This window comes from Rhamphochromis sp. 'chilingali' (genome assembly GCF_963969265.1).
Source record: "Rhamphochromis sp. 'chilingali' genome assembly, chromosome: 14".
Classification (NCBI taxonomy): domain Eukaryota; kingdom Metazoa; phylum Chordata; class Actinopteri; order Cichliformes; family Cichlidae; genus Rhamphochromis; species Rhamphochromis sp. 'chilingali'.
Genome location: NC_137941.1, coordinates 15,085,580 through 15,111,495, shown reverse-complemented (window position 1 = coordinate 15,111,495; position 25,916 = coordinate 15,085,580). Strand labels below are relative to the sequence as shown.

The 25,916-nt window shown below is 39.4% G+C and overlaps 1 protein-coding gene across 1 annotated transcript; it reads right to left on the bottom strand.

Moving 5' to 3' along the window:
* Positions 1–274: 274 nt before the first annotated feature.
* On the bottom strand, positions 275–23,918 carry kcnj3a (potassium inwardly rectifying channel subfamily J member 3a). The gene is made up of 3 exons (XM_080902676.1): positions 22,399–23,918; positions 21,235–21,451; positions 275–2,095 (listed from the first exon to the last, which is right to left on the bottom strand). Exons 1-3 carry the CDS (start codon positions 23,074–23,076, stop codon positions 1,500–1,502), a joined length of 1,491 nt encoding a protein of 496 aa, XP_080758802.1. The 5' UTR covers positions 23,077–23,918; the 3' UTR covers positions 275–1,499.
* Positions 23,919–25,916: the final 1,998 nt, after the last annotated feature.

Genomic DNA, 25,916 nt, shown 5'->3' with positions numbered 1-25,916 from the left:
TCATTTCGAAGAACATTTGGGTGCATTTTGCTGCCATGCGATTGGAAGTGGCCAGTGAGTGTACACAGCTTTGGGTAATTCACATGGCAGTAGATGCAGCCACACAGGTCAGCTATTAACAGTAACGAAACAATGGTGTTGGTCTTCCATTGTTTTGACCGCCCTTAACACGGTGACATTTTTTCACCAACTCAGTAAAGTATGCATTATATCAAGTCAAAGGAGCAAGATGCTCAACAGTTACTTTAGATCTTTATTCCTGAAGAGATTGGGTATCATACAATGTCTTTGATGCATTTAGAGAAAACCAGATTTCATGGCATGGATTCAGTCAACAGAATGAATATGGGGCTGTGGTAGACCCTGTGGCTATATAAAGATTATAGTCATTATAATATTATTGCTTTCATCACAGAGGAGGAATATTATGGGCCCCTAAAACAAAGGTTATGATTTTCTTATAGGCCCGGTAAATCTAAATAGTAACACCTAAGTTGAAATTCTAAAGGAGTGTCTTGTATGACCACACAGGCCTACTATAGATTGTATTCTGTTATATAATGAAAAATGTGATTGCACAGTACTAGACTACTGCCCTAAGCAGTCAATTTAAAACAGAATGCCCATAAATAGGTTTTAATATCACAGGGTATAATATAATGATTGTTTTGTGCTTATCAGGAACAAATATTCAATCTTTCAACTTAAGTGTTACTTTAATAAGTGAAACTCATTGTGCCCAGTTCCGATAGGTCATATGAGGCTGATAATGCACTCCTACGTAAATGTAAAATGCATCATTTAGCAACATATTTTGTATTTGATCATCTAATAAATTCATAAAATCGCACATGGTAAAATAGTCTATATATGAAATGCCAAAAATACGGCTGTGAACAAACATGAAAATGGAAACAAGGTAATATAGTTAAGGCTAAACATCTTTGTCTATTACCTTTGTATAGCTAAGTCAATAAGAGAAGCATGCAGTTAACATAACATTGCCACGATTTTACATTAAACAACAAAAGCAATCAACTCAAAACAAATGTATGTGCCTGTCGTCACCACAAATTAGAACCATGTAATGTAGGTTTTCCATGTTGTAAATCATATGGCTTTGTGCAATTGTTCCACCGTCTGCAAATTCATTAATGAAATTCTTTTTGTAAAATAATATATCAATAAATGTCATGCCAGAAATTATTTAGATTCTGTTCTACATGCGCTGTTTCTTACATGCCAGATTGTGCTAATTGTACATCATCCTTAAAAAAACAACCCAAAAAAAATCAGAGGTCTTTCATCAGAGCATGTACACTTACATCCAGAGACAAATGTGCTCAATTCCATCCCCACACTTTATATAAGGTTTTTGTGCACATATTCTACATTTCGTTTAATATAAGAATATTGTCCATTAATAAATTAGGAATAGTACAAGGACTTCAGTTAGGGAAATAAAAGTGGATGGCATAATTTAAAATATGTTGCCTGCTTTATGTAAAGCGATCTGAATTCATCTTTCTAAGTTTAGGCGGCAGGTGTCCGTCCATCCTGCCCGCCCCTCCTCCAGCCAGTCGCTGCAACTTTGGAGGTAGGTCCGCCACTGACTTACTGATGGGCTCTGTGCTGATCTTGGAGGCCTTCCCACCCTGCTTGTCGTCAGAAACGCCAGGAACAGAGCTGATTCGCTGCAACTTCATGGGCAGGTCGCCAAAGCTGTAAGTCATCTCTGAGGTGGTGGAGCTCATTCTTAGTAGCTTCTTAGGCAGGCCGTCCCGCCCTGTGATCTTCTGGAGCTTGGTAGGCAGCTTGGTGGTGCTGTCATTGTCCTCCAGGGTCTCCAAGCAGTCCAGAGAGCTGTTCTTCTCCCCGCTGTTGCAAAGGGATGGAGCCATGAGGGGCGAGGAGAGAAGCAGGGCCTCCTCCTGTTCCTTCACGCTGTAAGGAGGGGTGGGCACCTCGAATGTAGCATGAAACTGAGAGTAGTCCACTTTAAAGAAACCTTCTTCCAAAGATATGACCGGGAAAAAGCGATGTCCCCACAGAACCTCGTCCTCGGTGTACGATGTCCTCGCTTGGCAGGTCATTCCTGTGACGAAAAGACAGAAGACCCTTTAAGTTTCACAAATTATGTGTCACTGACTTATAACAGTACAGTTAACCCCAAAAATTTAAATATGAAATATTTCAAGACTCCACTATTATACAGCAGAGCCCTGATTTAATTATGTGCTTGGCACTCTTCCATAAGAGCCAATATGTTATTCACCAGAGCTATTTTTAGATGACAAAGCAAACAATATTGCAAACAAAACTGCCTCAATGATTAAGCATTTACTGTATTACAGAGCCAGCTGCCTAAATAAAAAGCTTAATTGATTTTCCCTTCCTAAATGTGATGTTTATGAGCAATTTCCAGGCTAACATGAACATTAATTAAAAGTATAGTTGAGTAATTGGCCGCACGTGTTTTATAAGAATGAAAAAATAATAATTGCAAAAGTCCAATTTTAATTAAAAATGATGATTAGTAAGGAACTTCCACTGCACCTGTCATGTATTCAAAGAGTACAGTGCATATTAATATTACATTTACTCTTTGGTTTAGCATAGTCTTCACTTATGGCAGTCCAGTACAAAAATACAGGAAAAAAAGACCTCAAATCCACTCTTATTCTCTAATTCTATCTGTCCACGCCTTAGCAACTACAACAGATAGAAGTAATATTTCTTTTTAAGACATTAAAGGGGAATCAGATGTTATGCAAAACACACATACACACACACACACACACACACATACAGACAAAAAAATGTTCATTATCCTTTTTCATGACATTGTTAAGCCAAAACCAGCGTGACAATTTGGGTAAAAGTGCTCAATTCTGTCCTTTGGAGATTACAAATTAAACCACAATAGCCTTATTAGCATGTGTCTGCCTTGTGTGTGTACTTGTAACCATGCCTTGCAAATTTGGCACATGATAGCAGACTATTATACATTTGGAATAAATGTTCCCTCACTGGGGAATTAAAATCCTGCTTTAAAACTCCCCTCGCATCCTCAGAAACAAATTAATGCAATTAGAAAAATCCCAAGGTTTGAATTAAACAGCATTAAACATTTGTTTTCATCCAAAGTTATTGGATGCTTGTAAGTGATTACTCATCGTCATTATTCAGCAGTAGCTATCAAAGCCATGTGTGCATTATGTCACACTCCCCTGCTTACAGGAAAGCCTTTTCTATCCCAGCATAGTTAACATTCCGCTGAATAAACAATTTTAATTTCTAGCTGAAAGTGAGTGCAGAAAAACTATAATTAGGTTTACATCTTGAACAAAATACTAAATTGGTTATATCACACAGCTGAATGGCTGGGACATTCATGTTAAAACTTGTTGAAATCCATCAGGAAATCAGCAACTGCGGTTCATAATTATCACACATTTTAATTACCAAACTAATATTGTTCTAGCAGCGACATTTGGGTCCAAACTAAGAGAAGCGCTTATTCACAGTGAGACACTGCTGCTGATTGCGAGGATGTCATCATCGAAACTAGCAGCATCTGCGATTCCGCCTGATTCCCAAGGTCATAAAATAATTCACTGATAACAGCTCTGTACACAATCACAGATGTGAACATCAAGTGCGTTTAGGGTATTCAGTGTATTACTTCTGCACTATTGCCTCAAAGTCCCCGAGCCTTTTGGGCATATACAAATGTGCTGCAGTGAATAAAGTGGGCAAAGCTAATGAGAACTGTAGGGCCAGAGCGATAGAGTTAAGCCTGAATGGAAATCTTATTGCATAGTGAACCTGTTAAATTTCCGCCAGCCAAAACACAGTCGCCATCAACAGGCGTGCAAACACCGATTGTGAGAAAATTCTGGTGGAAAATGCTTTCAGATTATAGCTTTTGACAGCTACTTAATCACCACCACAAATGAGCTGCACCTTCTTAATCAAACATGTCGCTCAGTGCTAATTGGACATTGATACTATATCTAAAAGACTACAACACTCTTTAGTTATTATTTTTTAAATCAAAGGAGTGAAAGGGGTTGCTACAGTAAAAACAAAATCCAAATAGCTTCATCTTACATCTATTAATAACACTATCGGCCCTGCAGATAGTGTAGGAGTTACTGTAAGACCTCTGTCTCTGGAAACCCATGAACCCTGCAGGCCTGGGGCCGAATCCCTGCTCAACCTGTTCCCCTTCCTCTCAACCCACTCAGCCCACTACGGCAGAAACCTCTCTGATGTCAATGATCTAATCCGCTGTATCATCCTTCAAGAACTAACAATAGCACCAGGCTTAATCAAGATCATTAATATAGATTTCAATTCCATACATTATTCAAGAACAGATACTTGAGCCATTGCATAATTGTAGACACTGTTGCATCAGATATGTACAATTGTGTTGCTAAAGACCTGCTGTTCTGCAACGCCCACATTCATATGGCCACACCATAACAGACACAGCAGTGATAATGAACTGTGCACCTCGACTTTCAGTAAGGCCAAGACACTGCAAATTTGTATGGAAATTTAAACATTATGCTGTGTATATCGAAGTTTCGTATCAGTTAGAGAGGCAGCCCTAGATCGAGTAACAGAGTGCAGTTACACAGCCTAAAATAGCAGCAGCAAGAAACCATAAAACCTCATTTAGATATTTTTTTTACAGTTACTATGTATCATTGCTAAAAATAGAAATCTACTCAAATGAGAATGCCCATATCGGATTGTACAATGTATTACTGGTAAAGCCTTATGTAACTCTTAAACACACGCCTGCCCAGAACTCAGCGTTTCTATGGAAACAAAACTGTAGAAATGTGTGCATGTGACAGCCATAAAGCTTTTTCTCTGCTTAGTTTGGTCAAAAGTAACAGTGACACAACACAAAAGTCTCTCAACAGCTGAAAAAAAAAATGCACAACCCAACTGCTCAGAATGGATTTTCCACTGAGGACGGGCTCAGATCCTCAATATGGCTCCCGAGCCAGACCAAAATAGTTTTATTGTCACTGAAATGTGACCTTTTACAACACAAAACCACACAGCTCAAAAGTGTCTGCCTTTTGGTGAAGTGGGGAAAACATATATTCTGGTGACATCTCATCAGCGAAGCCCAAAACTCATAATACAAATGTCATTTTTAATAAAGCGCAGAGCAATTTTCTCATCCCCTTTCATCCATCACTCGGGCGGAATATTGCACTGTTTCCCTCGGATGATCTTTGCGGCACGCACGTTCTGTATCACACGAACGGGTCATAAATGCACGCGAAGCAGGGGTAAAAAAAAAAAAAAGAAGAAGAACACAACAAGCAAACGCACAAAAATAAACATATCTGTTGTGCTCTGTGCTGCTGGGAACAACAGCAGGACGTCACAGCAGAGAGGGGGAGAAAAAACACCTCTGATATGTGGTGTACAGTGTTGTCACTGAAACTTAGGTTTATTGATGTTACCAACACCTCTATGTCAAAAAAGTGAAAGCTAAAATAATTTTGTAGTCAGTTTTTATACTGTATGCTTGATATAGTATAGGCTTCCCAGTTATACTGAGTTGGTACCACTGGAACTACGCTACATGGATTTTTAACCACTTCTGGGAAATTCAAATTCTTTTTATTCACCCCATCACTTCAAAAAGAACAAGTTGCAGTTAACATCCATGGCTGTCCTGATTAAAATATTATCTTTTCTTATTAAAATATGTACATTGTGAGAGAAATTTATAGGTGGATATGAAATATTAAAGCCACTATTTCAGCATCTGTGAAAATGTAAAAATAAATTGTCACAATCTCCCCTTCTGTTTCTGAGTTATAGCATTTAATAATGGTGAGAAAAGATCATCGCGCCACAATGAAGTTGATAAAATTCACTTATTCACTTCACTATTTCATCCGATCAAACATTTATGTGTAATTATTTCAGTTTCGCATTTACAGCCCAAAAGTTGTTTTGTGAAATGTCGTTAGCATCGAGGCATAAAAACGATGTGCTGTAACAATAATTTAACCTACCTCTATGAGTCATGACAGAAAAAACTGAAAATCAACATAATGTTTGAAATTTTTAATCCAAAAATCACTAAAACAGCGCTTTCCAGCTTTTCCAGTATTTAGATTTTTCTTTCTTTTTATGATTTTTATGATAAAAAAAAGTAATTTGAATATGTAGAATTTTTTAACTGTCCTTTGAGGAGACACAATGACTGACAGATTTATTAATTACACTAATAATCATAATAATAAATCAACCTGTGGTCAGTTTCATTCATTCTTCAGTTCATGTAAACAGAAAACCGTCAGGTTTCACCAACTCTGTTAAAGAAAAGAGAAGCCAGAAGAAACTAAGTGGGGGAAAAAACATCACTGGAATCAGTAAAGAGGCAATTCCTCATTCAGCCCATTAGGAGAGAAATTTGTAACTGTGTGGATCCATTACACTTCTAATTTCAGTAAATCGTTATCTGTTCCCTTCTGTGACTCTGTATAAGGCAATACCAGTATATTTCAAATCCTCTGTGGAGTGGCTCTTCTCTATAAAGTGCTCCGCAATAAGAGATTCTGAACACCCCTCTTACAGATTCTCTGGAAGACAAATCAGGGTCTTTTGGCTGTTTTATCAACAATACACAAGTTTCACAGAGGAAGACCTCTCTGTTATCGACTTACAACATCTTAAAAAAATGTATCTCTCCTTTTGTCTGATTTTTTTGGTGTGTGTGTGTGTGTGTGTGTGTCGATAATGCTGTTGCAAATTACTGAACCACCTCAAAGGCACTTATGCTGGCAGGCAACATATGGGGGAAGAGGGTAGACTCGGATCAAATTATTATCTGCTTTCAGTCCCTCAATTAACCTAAGCGAGTGGTACAAGAAGTGCAAAGTCCTTTAGTAAAAGTAGCCGTTCGACTAAAGACAAATACAACAGTAGAAGCAGAAGTCCCACATTGAACACCGAGCATCAAAACGCAGACAAAGTTAACGTCTGACTGCTGAACATAGTAAACAGAGCTAAAGATGATTTAGATTTTCCATCTCCACAGCTGTGAACTGATGTCATTGTTGGTAACATAATGAGTCCATCTGTTACATGCTTTAATTCTTACTTTATTATGTATCGCTGAAACAGGGGTAAAAACTGCATCTCTCTTCAGTTTTGATTGACAGTCTTTCAGATAAGAATCATTTCCCGTTTTACCTCAACATGCCAGTATATTGGTTGTTGAAAAAAAAGTGAAAGTCACAGATATTACTTAGTGCTGACTTTTATTGCACAGCTTTTTAAGAAAGATTATACATTCCCAAATCATTGCAACATTTAAACCAGTATTATTACCTGTGAACTTTTTAAAAAACATTTTAAGGATCTCTCTATTCATAAAAGTATCCCTACATTGCACAGTCTGTGTGATATATGGTATTTTGGGGCCTAAATTGAAAGTATGAAACTCCATCAGAACCGCCCCCCCTTCAGAACAGGACTCACATGATATGTAATATTCATGTAACAGCATGAATAACATTTGAATAATCCTCTGCTGAACTCAGGAATGTTGCACAGATATAAAAATGCAGCTCATTAAAAGTAGATTTCAGAGAGGAGAGAACATGGAAAACAGAACGAGCATGCAGATCTTCTTTTGTCATCTCAGCAACAACCATGTTTAAAAATCAACTCACAGGTATTTTGCTAAACCCTGAGGAAATTAGTAGAGAGCAGTGAGATGTAGAGGCTGCCTGTGCCCTATCTGCACCATATTTAAAATATTTCACCGACTGACTCCACAATGGAATGAAAAAAAGAAGAACAGGAAATCGCGTCAAGAATAAGCTTTGAGATTTAGGCGCCCAGAAAGCCACCTCAGCTTGAGACTCTAAATAAATGCACTTTTGTGATAAGACAGAGCTAGCTTCTTCTCTGGGCTAACAAAGTGAAGCGGATTGACAGCAAAGATAAAATGGGTTCTTTGGTGACTGGAACAGAAAAGCACTGTAAACTCAGAGGCAGCCTGCCAGTGTTTCTTGATAGTAGCTGAAAAAAAACAAGACAAGTGGTATTCACAGACACGACGGTCTAAAAGAAGCTTATCCAGGCTGGAAAAGCTGCAGGATCATATCCGATTGGTACTCGGCTCCGTAAAAATCACCGCTGCAAATCTGCACTTGACACACTGAGGACAGAGTAGAGTCAAGGGGCAGACGTGAGAGCAGAGGCCTATTAATTTCAGCTCTGTCAAATTATCTAGGCAGAGTCTCGATCTAGATTTTCAAATAAATAAATCAGAGCTATTGTATGATTAAACAACCCACAGCCACCCGGCAAACGACACTCAAAATTGACGGCTATGTGAAAATGAAGGTTTATTCAAATGACTTCTCATCTGAGTGCTAGTCAGAAGAAGAAAAAAAAAGGGAAGGTGGGTGTCAAAGAGTTCTTCGCAACCTCATATTTAGTGACAAAATCACAAATAACCTCCTTATTCCTCGCTCACTCTCTGTCTGGCTCTCCCTTTCGCTCAGTCACTCAAATGGTTCCACACACACACACACACACACACACACACAAACACCAGCGCAGTGCTGTCAGCAAAGTCCCCTGACAGTCTATCACGGCTGTGGAAACAGCTCAAGTGTTATGTATGAGAAAAACGCTAGCAAAAACAAGCATGAGAATCTGGACATTGCACACACACGGTCACACAACATTATTCAAGATTCAGCCTTTTATCTGTGCGCCGCTCCTGTCAAACATTTGCTGCAGCCGAGGCTATCCGCATCACGTCTTTGTCTGCAACGCGCGATTGCGAGGTATAACAATTAATTCATAATAACTGCTCTGTTCTTCAATTAAATCAGGGAGGAGCATTCCCCTGTCTGTATTAGGTCATGAAAAACTGAAGAATATCAGAGGATGATGACGATGGATGCCATATCTGCTTGCTGAAGAAAGAGAAGTGCAGCTCACAGGTCTGAATAACATGTTTTTAGTTTGTCACAGCTATTTTTTTTGTAAAATTTGACTCTAGTATTAAATTTTTCCTGCAACACAATAAAATTTCTTATTTGATAGTGATAGTGCTATTGCGGCCACAAGTCCTGATCAGCTGTTTCTATGGTGACCACAATCAACTGGTAAACTGTAGAGAAATCCAGAAGCATTCAGTGACCTGTTTTTCACAGTTGGACTTTTCAAGGATGCAAATAAGTCCCCTCCCTTCATTAAATACTGTTTTAGTGCGTAATCCCTTTGTGAAGATGGCTTCAAGTTGCTTGCAGCTCTCAGATTCTATTCCAGCCCCACAGCGCGGGGCTCAGCAATGAGAACAAGAAGGAAGCTGATGGAGGGAAAAGGCAGGGGAAGTGCACTGCTATGGGGGAGGGGAGAGACTGGATGCTGTGGCAATTGCTTGAGTGTGGAGGCTGTTGGAAAGGGAAGGAAGGAAAAGGAATAGGAGCGGGGCTGCCAAGCATCTCCACGCAAGGTGGGGTGTCGGGCAGGCTACAGGAACATATGGCTGAGGGCCATTAACACAGCCAGAAGAGCGCATATTACCAAATGAAGGCAAAGCTGATACCGTCGTAAAGGGACGCAGTTGAGCAAAATGCCAATCAATGGATTTCCTTTAGGCCAAAAAACCTTTATTGTTCATACAGGAGAAATCACACTGAGTAGGTGTCCACACCAGCTGAGAATATGAAAGATTTGCTTCTCATTATAAAGTATATTGAGTTCAGAAACGATCAGAAAGCCAATTTCTTTCCTTAAAACAGACTGAATGAGTGAAAGAAGCTATAATCTCATATTGATCGCCACTATTAAATCTTCTTAAGTCATGAAAAGGAGTTACAGCTAAGAGGGGGGCAGACAAAAGAGGGATTTTCAAGCCTTAAGAGATCTCGCTTGGATGGTATTAAAAGGAGTAAAGAATCTCTATTGTTTTTTTCAAGTTTGTCACTTGAGCTTGAGAGCGCATTATTCCAGTAAACTAAACCATGTCTGAGCGGCAAAAATAGAAAGAGACATCCCAGAGGAGGGCCTTGCAAGAAGACAAGCCTTCAGAACAACATGTTCATGGGGCTCTGTGTTTAGGCCTCGGGATTGATTCACCTGCACTTCAGGGACGGTCACAGCTCCGCAAATCAATGCTGCGAGTGCATCACAACCTTCTTTGGGGTGATAACCTCTTAAACAAGCATAACAACGTAACACTTGCCCTGAGTGTCTGTCCTCTATTATGGCTGGAGTCATGTCAATGTTGAGGTCTCCAGTTTGTGTTATTAATAAAAATAAAAAAAAGAAGTGTCCTCACAACAAAGTGGCACACGCATCTTCTGAGAGACAACATCTACTCAAACCAAGTCAGTTATTTCTCGCACTCGGAGTAGAGGCAAATATTGAGGTACTGCTATTTTATCGCGCAGGTTCATTCCAGGTCTGCCACCACACCTCTTCTACCAGTGATTTATTGCCATCCAACAGAGACTTGACAAATCCCTAAAGACACAATTACCGTGCTCACCCCTTGGGATGGCAGCATCTGAAAGGGATAATGAATCCGGTATGTCATAGCTAGTTCGTTGCAATGTCCATTATGAGGGGTTCAGCCCCAGAGCAATTATTGTATGTGCAATAGCCATAAGATGTTAATCTTACACGTCTTCCTAGAATATCCTTGTTTACCTAAAATTTGCAATGCTAATGTCGCAATACGACATGAAGGAAACGCATTTGTGCAGAGCAGCAGTTGCTACAGGTGTTGGACAAAATACGTTGAACACATTTTAAATATAACATAAGCAAATCAGCTTTGAAATAAATCTGTCTGATGCCTATAAAGCTTAGGCTACGAGACGCTCTGACTTGTTTCTATGATGAATATGAAGCTTCAGTTTTTCTTGTTGTTGTAATGGAGTGAAATATATTGCAAATAAAACCCAATTACCCAATCCAGTGCAACTACAGCATAATCTAGACTCAGACTTTAGCTGAACCAACACCTCTCTGACATTCTCATAAAATGAAACGGTTTGCTTCATAAAGTTAGTTCTTACTGTGGGACTAGTGTGACGCATTGCATTAAATTTATATAGAACTTTGTGATTCTGTGTCATTTCTTTTTTCTTTCTGGATGTGTCACAGCTACAGATCTTTGAAGTTATTCATTTCAAGTGAGAAATACATGCAAAACCTGATTCTTTACTCAGGTACAATAAAGCAGTTTACAGTAAAGTGGCTTTTGAAATACAGTACATAAATGAAAACACAACTGAATTCATTAAATATTAATGCAAAGTGAAGCTATACTGTAGGTAAAGTTTATATAGGAAAGTCTCATTGAAAATATTTAAAGTTAAAGCTGAAAGGCATCCAACACGTGGTTTATCTCCTCAGCTGCACAGGTGGATCTCTGCGGGGACAGACACCTCTCTCAGGAGCTCTCACCCCGAGCACGTTAGATTTAATTGGAAAGCCTTGCTCTCACCTGAGCTGCGACTCTCAACTTCTCCACCGAACCCACTTTAACCCTTTGACCCGCAGGCCCGAGACAGGGAGCATGACACTGAGATGAGAGGACATGCTCTCGCTTCAATGACTCAAAATGAATTATGGTCAGCTCCTCTGATCTTTCACAGCTGGCTCATAAACGGGGTTTGCGTCTGTAACTGACGTCAGGTGACCCCAGACCTCCGGGGCAATGGCCTCTTGCTCATATGAATGAAACTGTGAGGCCTCTGGCGTAAAAGAAAGGTCTCAGTGTTCATTTCAATTACTGCTGCTGCTGATGATAAAGCACAGATCAAGCCATGACATTGGCTGCTCTGTTAATCAGTGGCAATGAATGTTCCCAATTAATTATGCTGGCTGGCTTTACCACTAGACAGAGTCTACATCAAAGTGATTATTACTCTTAATTTCATTTTCCAAGTATGTGTATTTGTTGCACAACAACTTAATTGATGATATTATATAACTTAATAGTTTTTCCTCCACACAAATCAGTATTCATTGTTGTTTATTTACATAAAATGAGTGCCAAGCCTTTTTAATTCCTTTTTTATTACTGATTCCACAATCTGATGATAAATCTCGAGCATCTGTTTATGTAGACGAATCCAAATGCTAATATTTTCTGCATCGTGTTTTAAAACTTTAACGCATGCCCAAACACAAACTTCATTTATAACAGACACACTGCTGTTCCAACAAACTGAAGGTAGAAGATTCATCATTCAGGGCTGATCTCTCCAGTCAGTATTTATACAGTATTTATGCATACAAAAGCACATGAATAAACATTAGTAGCTGCTCCAGTCTATAAGCAACCACCCCTGCCACCTACACTCATTTAACAAAAAATGAGCAGATAGCTGGGTTATTCTATTTTTTATTCCATAACAGTAATTCATGACAAATCTTTGTAGCAGTATGAAAAAGAGGGGGCCGAAAGAAACCTTTGCAAACAATCCAAATCAATGCACAACTTAATCGATGAAAAGAGAGTGCTTTTGATGTTTTACCCATAATTTCCTTCATTATCGGCCTCAGAACCAAATCAAGAGATGAAGCGTGATTCAGTGTTTCATGTACGACACAGAGGAAAATCATTTCGAAACACTGAGATCATTAGTTAGTGCAGTAAGCTGAATGCGTTTGTGCCCGCGGTACAAAAGTGATGCGTCACCAGAAGAATGAAGCAAAATCTGAGTGAAAACTGAGAAGAAGAAAAAAAGTAATCCAACCAACTAAATGACATCTAAGAGCACCGAGTTCATCATGAAGTATAAATCCTGAAGAACCTTGGCAACTGTGCTTAAAAACATTTCTAAATATGACTTATATGCAGCACTCTATGAATTTCGCAACAAGTATAATGATCACACTCCACAAATTTGCATGAAAGTCACATCTCTCTGAAAAGATAAAGAGTTTATGCTGATGATACACTTTATGCTCATGAATCACTGCTTTTCATAGCCGATGAGTGAATTTAGAAACACTTTTCGGAGGTTTGCGAAGATTTCAACACTGTTTTGCCGCCATGTTAGACTGAAAACATAATACAAAATTTCAGGGACAGACTAATGTGCTGACTTTCACTTCTGTAATGAAAATGAGGCCCCACGAAATAAATCATTAGCTTGTTTATCGTTATTTATTACGTCTCTAATCTGAAAAGTGCATGGTCTTAAATTACATAGATGCACATTAGCTCCGTGGGAAAGAAAAAAACACAGCATTCGCACAGGAGCGCTGTGGAAATCATGAAATACATTTATTCGCAACACACTAATGAGTTTCATGGCTACAGCAACCTAAACGTCTGTTACTGGCAGCTACAGTTTATTTTGAGCTCTCAAGATTCACCTCCACTAACGAACAGATTGCCTCTGGCTCGGTATTTAAGCCTTCGTAGTGCTGAGCAGCATTACTGGTGTTAATGGGACACTTATCTAAACTTCTGATGTATTTTAAGACTGCATGTAGTAGTTGTGATTCATCTGGCAAGTCAAACTCAGGTCACCATCCGCGCTGCAGCAGAACAGTGAAAATGACCTGCAGCGCTATTAATATGTCATTATATCACAATTTGTTTCTATTTTTCTGACATTCAAGATCAACTTTTTTATATATATTTAGAACAATACTTGTCATTTGCTGTGCTGCACAACAGCAGACGTGCGGCATGTCATACCAGGAAAAAAGTGTGACTGCATTGTATTTAGGTGGGCTGGGTTTGGGGCCCTGCTATTGTGTATGCTGGCTGCCTGGTATGAGATAAACTGTTGCCCATGAAGAGTATGATTTCAGTCAATATGGGTGATGCAAGGTATTATATGGTAAAAGATAACGGGAGTCATACTGGAAATCATGTCAAAAAGAAAAATAACAGGGTTAGCTATCAGATTTTTTTAAAAGCAGCTCTGTACATTCATATTCTGTCTGGTGCCTGTATTATATTCTGATGCCTATACTTGTTTAGCACAAATAGTAAATGAGCTGGTTCTTTTATAGCACGTTTCCACTTGCTCTACTTTCCTATCTAGCATTCACACACACTTCAATGAAAGCACTGGAGAGCAACTTCAGTTCAGTATCTTGCCCAAGGATACTTCAGCATGCAGACTGGAGCAGTCTGGGATTGAACACCAACCTTCTGAGTTGTAGTTGACCTGCTCTACCTCCTGAGCTACAGTCATCCCAGTCCCAGCCTGTAGAAACTACATTTATGTAAAACTAACGTGAATTATTTTCTTGAAAAATATGTTCTTTCTGACCTGTGATTATATGTGACACTCGTTTTAAAACACATAAACAGATTTTTCAAGAAAGGGCTGGTTCAGTTCTGCACCTCATCTTGGAGGTAATTTAAGTGGATGGTTGAGTGGAAGGATTCAAAGTGAAGGGCTTTGACACTAGAGTTTGCATCCTGCATATCTTGTTGTTCAAGCCACTTTAAAATTAGTCTGTATGAAAGCAAAACCACGATCTTTCCTCACATTCAATTAATCCCAATGAGTGGTTGCACGTTCATCAAACTATACAGCCCGTACTGCAGACCAGGAGCATGCCTTGCAAGTTAACAATTTGCTGATGTTAAAATGCATTTATAGAAAACAATCAGAGTATCTTTGTTTATTTATTTTTAACTAATTTCATATTTGAGGTAAGTTCATAAGTAGAATATTTTCTGTCATTTCATTTCCTCCTTATGCAATTCCTTTTAATTGAGTTTTATGCATATATTGCCGCTTCACAATAACAGTCATGTCAAGGTGTTTAATATCATAAGGTAAGTCCCTGCCCAACTAGAGCTAAACTCTAAGGGATGAGCCTGTATGATCAAGCACTTGGCAACTGTGGGAAGGAAGAACTCCATTTTAACATAAAAAAAAACCCTCTAATAGAACCAGGCTCAGGGATGGGCAGCCATCTACTTCAAGAAACAAAAATGAGAGCACAGAGATACAGAGTCAAACATTAATGCCGGCAGAGAGAAGACAACATTAAACGCAAAAGTCCAAAGGTGGTGTAGAAACACATGAGTGAAAAATGGTGACAGAAGAAGGAAGGTTCAGGGCATCATGGGAAGTCCCCAACAGAGCCTATTGCAGTGTAATTAAGCCATGATTTAGGGTGACCTGATCCAGCCCTAACTATAAAAGGGAAAGTTTTAAGTCTAATCTTAAAAGTAGAGAGGCTGTCCATTTCCCAAATTCATACTGAGCCAGTTCTTCACAGAAAATGAGAGGAACTTTGTAGCTGAAGGCCTTACCTCCTATTCTACTTTGAGAATGTCTGAAAACCACAAGCCTGAAATCTGAGAGCAAAGTGCTCTATGGTGGGGTGTTATTGAGAATGATTTCAAATTCAGTTAGATAGGTCATACAAAAGGCCTGAGTCAGGCATAGGTAGATGATAAATGACAAAGAAAACATTTTTTATGTGTTTGTTTGTTTTTGATTGGATATATAAGAGTAAAACATTCAAATGAATTATAACTCCTTTTAGGTCTTTGTAAGCTAACATGAAAGATTGCTGCCACTCCTCCTCCTGGGCTTATGCTTCAAGACACTTAACAGTTAGTATAATGTGAGGGGTTTGATTCATTTAAACTAATGTATTATTCCTGCCATTGCCAGGTTTCTGTAAAGCAACATAAATCACAACTGAACAATTATAAAATCATTTACTCATAAGCATTTAGAAGAGAGAAATCTAATGATTATAAAACCATATTTCATTGTTTTGCTCTTTGGTGCTGTTTCAAAAGTCATTTTTAATGTAATTTTTTGTGTTGATCTATTGTAGCTGATCTGGGAGCAGTCACAGTCTCTGTGAGGATGAGGTTTTGGAGGGATAACAATAGAAGGGAAGCTGCAGAGAGGAGCGTAAGATTGCAAGTCTGCTTTACAGTCCAAATTCTGGAATGTCGGGTTTTGGGGAAGTTTTACGTATTCAGCCATTCTTCTAGAAATGGGAGCAGCACCATCCAAAGTGGGATGGATCTCTCCTAATAAGACCAGGTTTTCCCCAGAGAGTTTGTCAGGTGTCTATAAAGCTCACATCATTTTCTGGACATGATCTAGACAGCCAGAGGTTGAAGGACAGCATGCAGCTGTACACGTACACGTACACAATTATAAATATATATTTTAACTCAAAAGTACAGTTTTTAAATGTAATGTTGCTGAAACAACAAAATATTAAAAAAAAAAAATCTATCTGATCGAGAAATCACTCATCTTTGGAAAAAAGAGTTTATTACAGACAAATGGCTCTTTCCAAAATAAAAGCTATACTATACGCTTCTTCTGGGCTATATTCTCAGCAGCATATTAAACATATCAGGTCCCCATAAGGAGAATCATGTGCTAATGGCTGTCTAAATGACTCGGGTAAAGTTTGTAGCATGCATGCTTGTTGTTTTTGTCTGCTTCCACTTGTCTTTGCACTAGGATGATGTCGGTGTAAATGTGCAGTCATATGTATTGTGTTCCCACTAGTGCTGTCAGCGTTAATCTTGTTAAAATGACATTAACGCCATAACGCCGCAAATCTCCGTTTAACGAGTAACCGCGGATCGCCCCGTGCATTGGGCTGGACGGCGTCAACACGTTAACAAGCTAACTGCGCTAACGCACTGGCGTGGCACGTCCAACATACTGTTTTACTTTCTAATGTCCATGACACGCTTACCATCAGGGTCATACTTCACATGAAAACCAAAATAGTTCCAAACGCCAGATCTGAATGAGGGTGTGAGAGGTTCAATTTCGGCTAGCGTTGAGGCAGCTGCCATGTTGCAACTAGCTTAGCTTCAGCTTGCGCTGCGCTCAGTGGATCTGCGCAGATCTGTGCAGATCAGTGCAGCCTAGGCGGAGTAGTCGAAGGCAGATCCACTGAGCTCTCAACACAGACAGCATCGTCAGAAGGAAAGTTGATAAAATAAATTTAAAATTTTGTATTGTTCGATACATATGCGTACCGAACCGAAAGCACTGTATCAAACGGTTCAATACCGATACGAGTATTGTTGCACCCCTAATATATATATATATATATATATATATATATATATATATATATTTTTTTTTTTTTTTTTTTTTATTATTATTATTTTTCTCAGCAGGTGTGTCACCAAGTGGGGAAAATCAATTGTGGTTATATGGGCTATTCTTGCTGCCCTGTTTTCATCATCGCTTCTGTTTTCACACACTGTCATCCAAATTGTGGACTTACTACTTTTTTCCAATGATTTATCTGCCCACATTGTCCAAATCAATCCGCCCCTGTTCTTTTAATTCTTTGCGATCTGTCAATCTCCCTTTCGAGCTGTCCTGACACCCCTCGTCCCTGTCGCCAACTCTTTGAGGTTGTCCAGAGCACCTCATCCAAAGTCTCGTCACTCATCTGCTTACTCTGCCTTCATCTGAGACTCACTGAAAAGGACTTTAATTTTGCATATTCAAATTTTTTTGTGAAAAATCTTTTTTTGTTGATTCCATTATAAATAGTATACTGCTAACTAATTCTAGTAGTAAATAAAGAGAAAAAATAACGTGACCACTAATATCTTCGGTTATGAAAAAATACAAAAAAACGACAATCTAAAGCTTTATGTATATTTATATGTATTATCAGATAAATAAATTGAGACTGTAGGCAGGATGGCTTTGTTGCAGTCTTGCTGTATTAACAGTTTCTATGAGACAAACTCTGAATAATCACAAATGGACAGCGAGTGTAAACGGCCACTAGACCACTTGCCAGGATTGATCTGGGACTCATTAGACCCTACGTCCTCTGAAGGGTGTTCTCTGCTTTCTCTGTATTATTGCAGGGTCTTTATCTTTAAATATAACACACCTTGAGGAAACTGTTGTTGTGATTTGGTGCTATATAAATAAAATTGAATTGAAATGAATTGTGCAAATACTATTGTGTTCTGAGACAGCCTCAAAAAAGGCAAAACAAAACAATACACGGGATGTATTAGTGCAGGATATGGTAGTCCTTTTTCTCACTACCCTAAATAGCTGGAATAACCCGTACATCTTGAGCCATTTAGGGGTTTTTTTTGCTCAACCTTGCTAAATAAATTTTTTGCTTCACTGGCGACAGACAATAAATTTGACCTTCTAGCGGAAGTGATGTAGAAAAAATCAGAGCACGATTGGTCAGCGAGACACCTTGGAGACACATAACGACACATGACACAGGTCTATGGTGACTGAGCCACGCTTTTCACACCTAATTACTCTTCAGTCTGACTGTTCGAAATGCATCTTCACATCCAGTTTAAACAGAGTCCAGCATGCACAGAAAACGCTTAAGCATATAATAATCACTTTTTCCTGCAGACCCTACCTTATTGAAAGTGAGCAAATATTTCTGCCCTACAGTCTTAGTCTATCACAGACTGTGCATTTAATGTCAAATGTATAATCACATATGTACAAAATGTTATCATTACTCTAAAAGGACAAAATGCATTTGTATTTATTAAGCATTGGAGTTATACCAGAGTCGCAAACATCAGATATTAGCTGGTTTATAGTCATTACTTGTTATCCACTCCTGCTGCAATAAATTCCTCCTCTTTGATCCAAGCACCTGTCAGGCCTGCAGTGCTCGAATAATGCTGAAATAACTAAGCCGGGTATTATTTTACAGAGATCCAGTAAGTAATAGGTGGATGAAGCACACACAGACACAGAGCCTGACGCGTACTGCTCTGTAGCCCATCACACTGCTAAAATTTCTTGCTGGGAAGTAAATTGGTGTGTGTTGCTTCTATTGATTGTTTGACATTATTCCTGTTAGCGCCATTAACTCATCTAAAACTTGTTACTACAAGCCTATGCTGTTTTTTTCTAAAGCTAGTCTGCTCTTCTGGCAGCATGCACAGTACATTAACTGCAATTTATCCTCTGGAGCACAACTGGTATTACTGCGGAAAAGAAAAAAGATAGGATGCCACGAGACAACCTACACGTCTCATCTGGAAGCTGTATCACATTGAGGCAGTGATTAAAAACACCTTAGGCTCTTGTTTAAAAGAGAAGAGGGTAGGCTTGTGCCTTTTTGCACAATGTAGGGGTTTTCTGAGGTTACAGCAAAATAGAACAATTCTGAGTTCCTTCACGCTCTTCTTTTCTTCTTTTGTGCGGAAAAAGAACTGACAAAATATTTTCGTGTGATCTAGAGGAACGAAAGGTTAGTGTGTCAAAAAGGGTACAGTGTTGTGTCTGTTATTATCTAATGGGAAGCCCAACAGCCCAGTGATGGCGAGGCTTTAATCTGGAGAGTATTTTAACTCATGTTCCAGACAGTGTTTTTCCACGCATAACAAGAGAGAGAGAAAAAAGAAAATAGTGGGGAGTTGGGCAGCTTCTTCACTAGTAAACACCAAGCCTCATAAATATTTCATCTTATTCTTTCTCTGCTGTATCACCTGTTCTGGAAAGCACTTTATGGAAGAGTAACGCCTCTGTGTGCTTTTCACATTTCAGAGGAGAGTCTCCTTGATGCCAGGTGGTGTCAACAACTGGAAATTAGATTCATGTTTAAAAAACATGTTTACCCAATTTATTACCAAAATGATTATATGATTCCTATACCATAAGAATATAAAAAATATCTAAGTTTAGGTGCAGTGCTGCAATCCTGAATACTTAAGGAGAGGTTGCCATGGAAACAGAGTTACACTGGCCAGAAATGAAAGCGTCTGAGGATTTAGACTTTCACTGTACATCAATTTTTAACTATAGATTGTTTCTACATCACCCTTCTCACCAACTTCACGTAACCGCAAGTGCTCCTCCATACAGACACTTCTGTGGAATACAAACGTGAGCACAACAATCCCCCCCAAAAAACACACGGATGATGCGATGACACATGCTTCAGCGACAGCGTAACGCTATAAATATCTGCAAATATAACAATGATGATTTTTATCGCATTGCTACACTGCAGATTTGCCGCACTTGCTTAAAACAGCGAGTTTTAGTTGTCTAGCCAAATGTGCGACAGTCACAAAAGATGTACAATCACAGCAAGATGAAAGATTAAGATTTAGATCATTTTACACCAGATGTTTAGTGATTATTTATTTAATTTATAATGAGACATCCTCAATTTGTCTTTCACAGAATTAAGTCTGTACAGATGCTGCGTACTGGAATATATTAAAACGTAATACAAACTGCAATATATTAACACAACTCAATAATGTGCAGCGCACTTTCATCTATGCAACATGCCAGTGAAATGACGAATCATAAATACTGCATGCCCTGAGCTGGAGGGTCACAGTGAGCTCAATCTTTGATACAACTGCAATAAATTGCTATCATGATTATCTATCAGGAATTGAATGTCTATGCTAATTACTGTCTGCAGTGTTGGCCTGCAAGCTTCCCTGTCACATCTCCATATGCTGTTTTCTCTGAACCAGCCTATTACAACTGCTCCTGTGTTCACTCTGTAACACTGAGGGAGCTCGCCCCACTCTTACTATAGCAACTGTGTCAAATAAATCGTCGAATTTAAAATGACCACGGTGGAGAATTTTACTCGGGGCATTGCTCATCTTGTGGAAATGGAATTCCCCTAATTCTAAAGGGACCTTAGAAAGCAAATTATCATGCCCTCTGAGAACAGCAGCCAAGAGGTAAGAGCTGTTCAGGCACAAAGACGGAGGAATGGAATTTACTGCAGATGACAAAAAGAAAAGGTGTAAAACCAAAACGGTGACCTGCTAGAGCTTCAAGTGTTCTGCACTTAAGTGTGGTTTAAAATTCTGCCTAACTTCTCAAAGCACACAAGGTGTTAAAATTCATTTAAAGCCTGCAGACAAAATTAATCATCAGTGATTTATAAATGCCAACCACTTTCATTATTAGCAGCTCTGTGTGTTTGCCAGAGAAATAAAAATCAATGAATTGCAATCAAGAGGTCAATACCAAGTCCATTTGGATGTCAACCATTAACACCTATGAAGAAGCTCAATATTATCCATTTCTGTTACAGAAACACATCAAAGTACTTTAGCACCATTAAAAAGACAATCCAACATGCTCCTATACTGAAGATGTAGACTGCAGCTATGACTTGAAGTAAAACAGGCTACAAGCTGTCATTTTCACCACAGCAAGCCAACAAAAATGCATGTTTGCTCTTACTCACCTGTGGTCTCCACTATTCCTTCTAATATAACCACAATTTCAAACTGCTCTGTTTGCATGGACCTCTGGGAGAGGTCGTAGAAGGGGCTTTTGGTGTCAATCACATGGCAGATCGTGAGTGGTGAGACGAGAAAGAGCTGATCTGCTCCGGTGCTGAAACCCACGTCCAACTCCAGCTGATCCAGCGGAAGAAACTCGCCTTCGGGGGTCTGGCGAGACTAAAGAAGCATACAGAAAGTGACAGAGAACTCTTCAGTAGAGAGAAGGAAGGGGTAAGACAGCTATCCACAGCTTATCAAGAGCCTTTGTGTAAGCTTTTCACATTTTATATGCAATCAGATCCAACCAGTCTATCAGGAAAATTACTACAATTTTCTTAAATTAAGGCAAAAGAAGGACACATGCTCTGAGAATATCCATTTTAGCATAGATTGGAGGTGTCACTGACTCTTTACATGTGTAATTAAATAAACTGGATTTAGTTTGATCCACTTGATCAAAGTGGATTCACCTGCATTAAACTCACCTGGAAAAACGAACAAACAAAGCAAAGCAAAAAAGCAACTGTCATCATTTACTAACATGGATGTTGTTGCAGTGTGGCGTATACGTCTTTAATGTGATAGAAGCTGCAGGGTTTTTTTGCAATGTTTCTGCTGTATTGTCAGCATACTCTTGTCTGTTGTTATGGTAGTGGATGTACATTTACATTATGGAAAGTGTTTATGAAGCAAAGCAGTAAAAGGCATGGGAAGTGACAAATAAGAATATTCTTGTGTAGAGAAATGAACTCATGGACACACAATGTTATTACTAAGGTGCAGGCCGCTTGGAAAAAGTTGCCAAATTATTTTTTACTGTTATTGTTCTTTTTGTAATTGTATTATAATTCCTGGAAACCATATGCCTTTTGTGTTTTGATTTAGGGTAGGTAATGATCTTCCTGGAGTTATGTCACAAATGTGGTGTAACGTGCATCCACTGCAGTCTATGAAATTTGGAAATACAAATGAGGATTTGTCCAACAGATGCCTCGCGGCTCTATGAACAGTTAGGAGTAGGCTTAAATGTCAGTGTGTAGGCCTTTCTGTATCAGTTTTCTAAACAACTCATGAGGTGAACTATGAGAAACACTGGGGACAAACCCAAAAGCATCATCACTCACTTTTAGCAATTTGCAGCGGATCTGTGCAGAGACCATATGGCTGTTACGCAGGTTCCCGACCCTGAACATGAGAGTTAGTTTTCCATCTCGCATAGAAATCGCCGCATGTTCACTGAACATCAAAGTCTCGGCCCTTTTCTTGGGCTGAGACATCTTGATAAACATGCAGCCGATCAAAAATGCATCGACGATCGATCCGAGGATCGACTGGAAAAGGAAGAGAATGATCCCCTCGGGGCATTTGTCTGTAATGTATCTGTAACCATATCCTATCGTGGCCTCGGTCTCTATGAAGAAGAGAAAGGCTGAGGGAAAGTTATAGACATTGGCCACACATGGAGTGTACTTATCATTGTGGGCTTTGTTGAGGTCTCCTCTGATGTACGCGATGAGCCACCACATAGAGGCCATGAAGAGCCAAGCGACTGTGTAGGTGAGGATGAAAATAAATAGATTCCAGCGCCATTTCAAATCTACTAGTGTTGTGAATAAGTCTGAGAGATATCTGCTGGTTTCACCACCCAGGTTCCCATGCTGGACGTTACATCGCCCGTTCTTGTCCACGAACCGCTGCCTCTTCTTCTTTTTCTCTGGGGGAGGTTGATTGAATCCAGACCCGCTAGATGAGGTGGTCACTACCTGATAATCGTCCCCAAATTTCTTTCGAAGTGCAGACATACTACGATGACAGCAGCGAAAGAAATAACAAATGATTCAATGTTTTTTTTTTCTTTTTTTAAAGTCTGGCTTTTAGTTGCTGCAGTCGTTAGTGCCCGTGCGCAATGTCTCCTTTTTGGGAAATAAGGCGATAAAAGTGCGATGTCTTCTCCCGAGTTAGACTTGCATCGTCCTCTTTCGCCACACACTACTGTTGCTACACTCTACAGCCATGAAATATCAATAATGGACGACCAGCTTACAAACCCCAAAGATAGAAGCCATATGAAAAAAAAATAAAATAAAATAAGCGACGCACAGGATAAGGTATCCAAGCGCGCCAGTCGCAGTCCAGGTTTTAGAGGTTTATCAGTTGCAGCGTCGTGGATTACTCATCGCCAGTGAAGGTTGGGGGGCTATATCGACTTGTTCAAAACTGTACTCACGAAGTAAGTTTTCATTGGAAAGTTCAAAATCCTTAAGTGGTCTATAAAAGACAATTATCTCTGCGTAATTAGTCTGTGGAAACGGTTTCCAAGATGAAAACGCTCTTTGCGCACTTGCGGCTGTGTTGGAGATAATTCGGTTTCCAGTCCTTCCTTTGCGATCTCTACACATAGAAGATAAATTGCGCCCAAGTATATGACTGTAAAAAATGACGAGCTGGAGGAAGAAAATCACTGTCCCACTGTCGTCATTTGCTGCTGCGCGCATCGACGCTGTTTGCCTGGTTCTTTTCGGGCACCTTTTCTCCTCTCTTAGAGAAATATCGACTGGATTCTCATAGTTCAGCGGCAGAGATCCACCAGATGCTCTTTTGGCTGCTTAAATCATTCTTTCCCTTCGATTTCCCTGTTCGGCTCCTGCGCACTTCCACGATTTCAGTGATGCACTCACTGTTGCCTAGTGGTACTACAAAGACAGACAATTTGGAGGAGGAGGGAAGAGGATTCGCCTGATTTGACAGGTTTTTTTTTCGGGTTTTTTTTTCAAGTGATCAAATATGGGAAATTGCAGTCGAGATGTCTTGATAACTTTCAAATAATTGCACCGAAAGCAACATTTTAGACTCCAATAATGGAAGAATGAACCCCTGGCTTAGAGATAGATTGCCAATAACAGTTAAGGATATTATAAATGCCTTTTGCGTGTTTTAAAAAGCTACATTTTCCTCCTGCAGCTTATCTCTATTTTGCAAAAAATAAAATAAAATAAAAAGTTGCCAAACTAATGCTCATTAGTCTTTTTAAGCAAGTAACCAGTTTAAGGAAAAATCGTCCCAATGCCAGTGAACATTTTGAAATGTTTAGTGGCTATTCTTCTGGGTCACCTGTACCGACAGCCACAGCTGACCCCCACATTCATCGATCCCATGGGTGACTGCACCCGATCTATGCTACACACTAGATCTCTTAACAGAGTAACACCTTCAGCGGTGTAGTTGCTGTCACTCCCAGCAAACTCTTTTAGATCTCAGGAGGACAAAAAAGCTGAAACCAGAATTCACCCATCATATTACCAAGATCAAGGCCACGGGGGAATACACCCACACCATAGTTACCCAGGCTTTCTCTCAAACACATGAAGCAGGGTGAGCAGCCTAAAACAAACAGCTTGTCTATTGTATCTCCATCTCTATTATTTTCTATTTTATTTTTGTGATTATGTCTTTTTTTCTTGCTAAAATCACAATTACCCCTATCGAAGTCAATGATGTGTGCCTCTTAGATATTAAAGCATTAAAGCAGGATACACACTGCATCATCAGCGCAACAGCAATGTGGATTGATTCGGCTGTATTCATTTTCACCCCAGAAAGAGTAAATAGATCAAATGAATAAATCACCTTCTGAATCAGGCCTGACAGTCACCTACACATCTTGTTGCATCCGGTGTAGTATCACACACAGTCATCTGTGAATATCAATCATTTGTTTTGTATTTACTGCCATTTCATGCGGTATCTCTTGATTTTGTAGTGTAAATATCTATAATGGCCTGTTGCTCCCTTTTCTTTAACCCTTTCTCAATGCAAAGTCTCTGCTAAGTCAGTCTGGTTCCAGGCGAAATCTACCTCCCCTAATATCTTTTATGTCCCTGTACTTAACCACATGATATTCCTTGTCCAGTCAGAACCCAGCAAGCCCTACTGTACCAATGGTAGCTTCTAAAAACAGCACTAAGGCCTGACATAACTGTTTCCAAATGAATGATTGCATGGCAGCACAGAGCAAAGTTGAGATGCCTCTGAGCACTGTCTGCAAGGCACTGTGATTCAGTCCTCTTGAGGAGAACACACAGGAAAAGATTTCCCCATCAGTCACCAGGCCATCATAATTGCCAGGTGAACATTGGCTTCAGCTTCTGCACAATTCTGTGCTTTTATAATGAGTGCAGGGGGACACAGGTCACCCAATTCCTGCATTCTGGCCCTCATTAAGAGGAAAAGGCTATTCACATATTTGCAGAGCAAAAAATATGGCTATTAGTTTGGATTGGCCATCAGCCAGCCAGCCAGCACCACGAGCTAGAAATTTTTAATTGCTGTATTTCATACATATGCTCACTGAAACAAAAGTCTGTACACTACTTTTGTCAAAGTGTCTCTCCTGCATGTACTTCCAGAAAAAGAGCAATTAACTCCAGGATACAGTGGAGCTTTTTTAATGACAAAGTCCCTTTGGATTATCTTCAGTGTTCATGATTTAAAAATCCCCTGAGGCCTCCAAATCAAGAGAAAATTAAATGTTCCTGATTAAATAGGCACCGAGTAAAGTAAGAAAAAAACACTTTTTTTTAAGAATATAAAAGAGCCAAAAGCCTGTGTGCTGAACACAGCACCCTGCACACAATGCACCCAG

Excerpts from the sequence above, each read along its gene's own strand:
- kcnj3a (XM_080902676.1), bottom strand. The coding sequence starts at position 23,076 with ATGTCTGCACTTCGAAAGAAATTTGGGGACGATTATCAGGTAGTGACC. Across the intron at positions 21,452-22,398 it reads TCCGCTGCAAATTGCTAAAA|TCTCGCCAGACCCCCGAAGG; the intron begins GTGAGTGATGAT and ends ATGCTTCTTTAG. Across the intron at positions 2,096-21,234 it reads AGGAATAGTGGAGACCACAG|GAATGACCTGCCAAGCGAGG; the intron begins GTGAGTAAGAGC and ends TTTTCGTCACAG.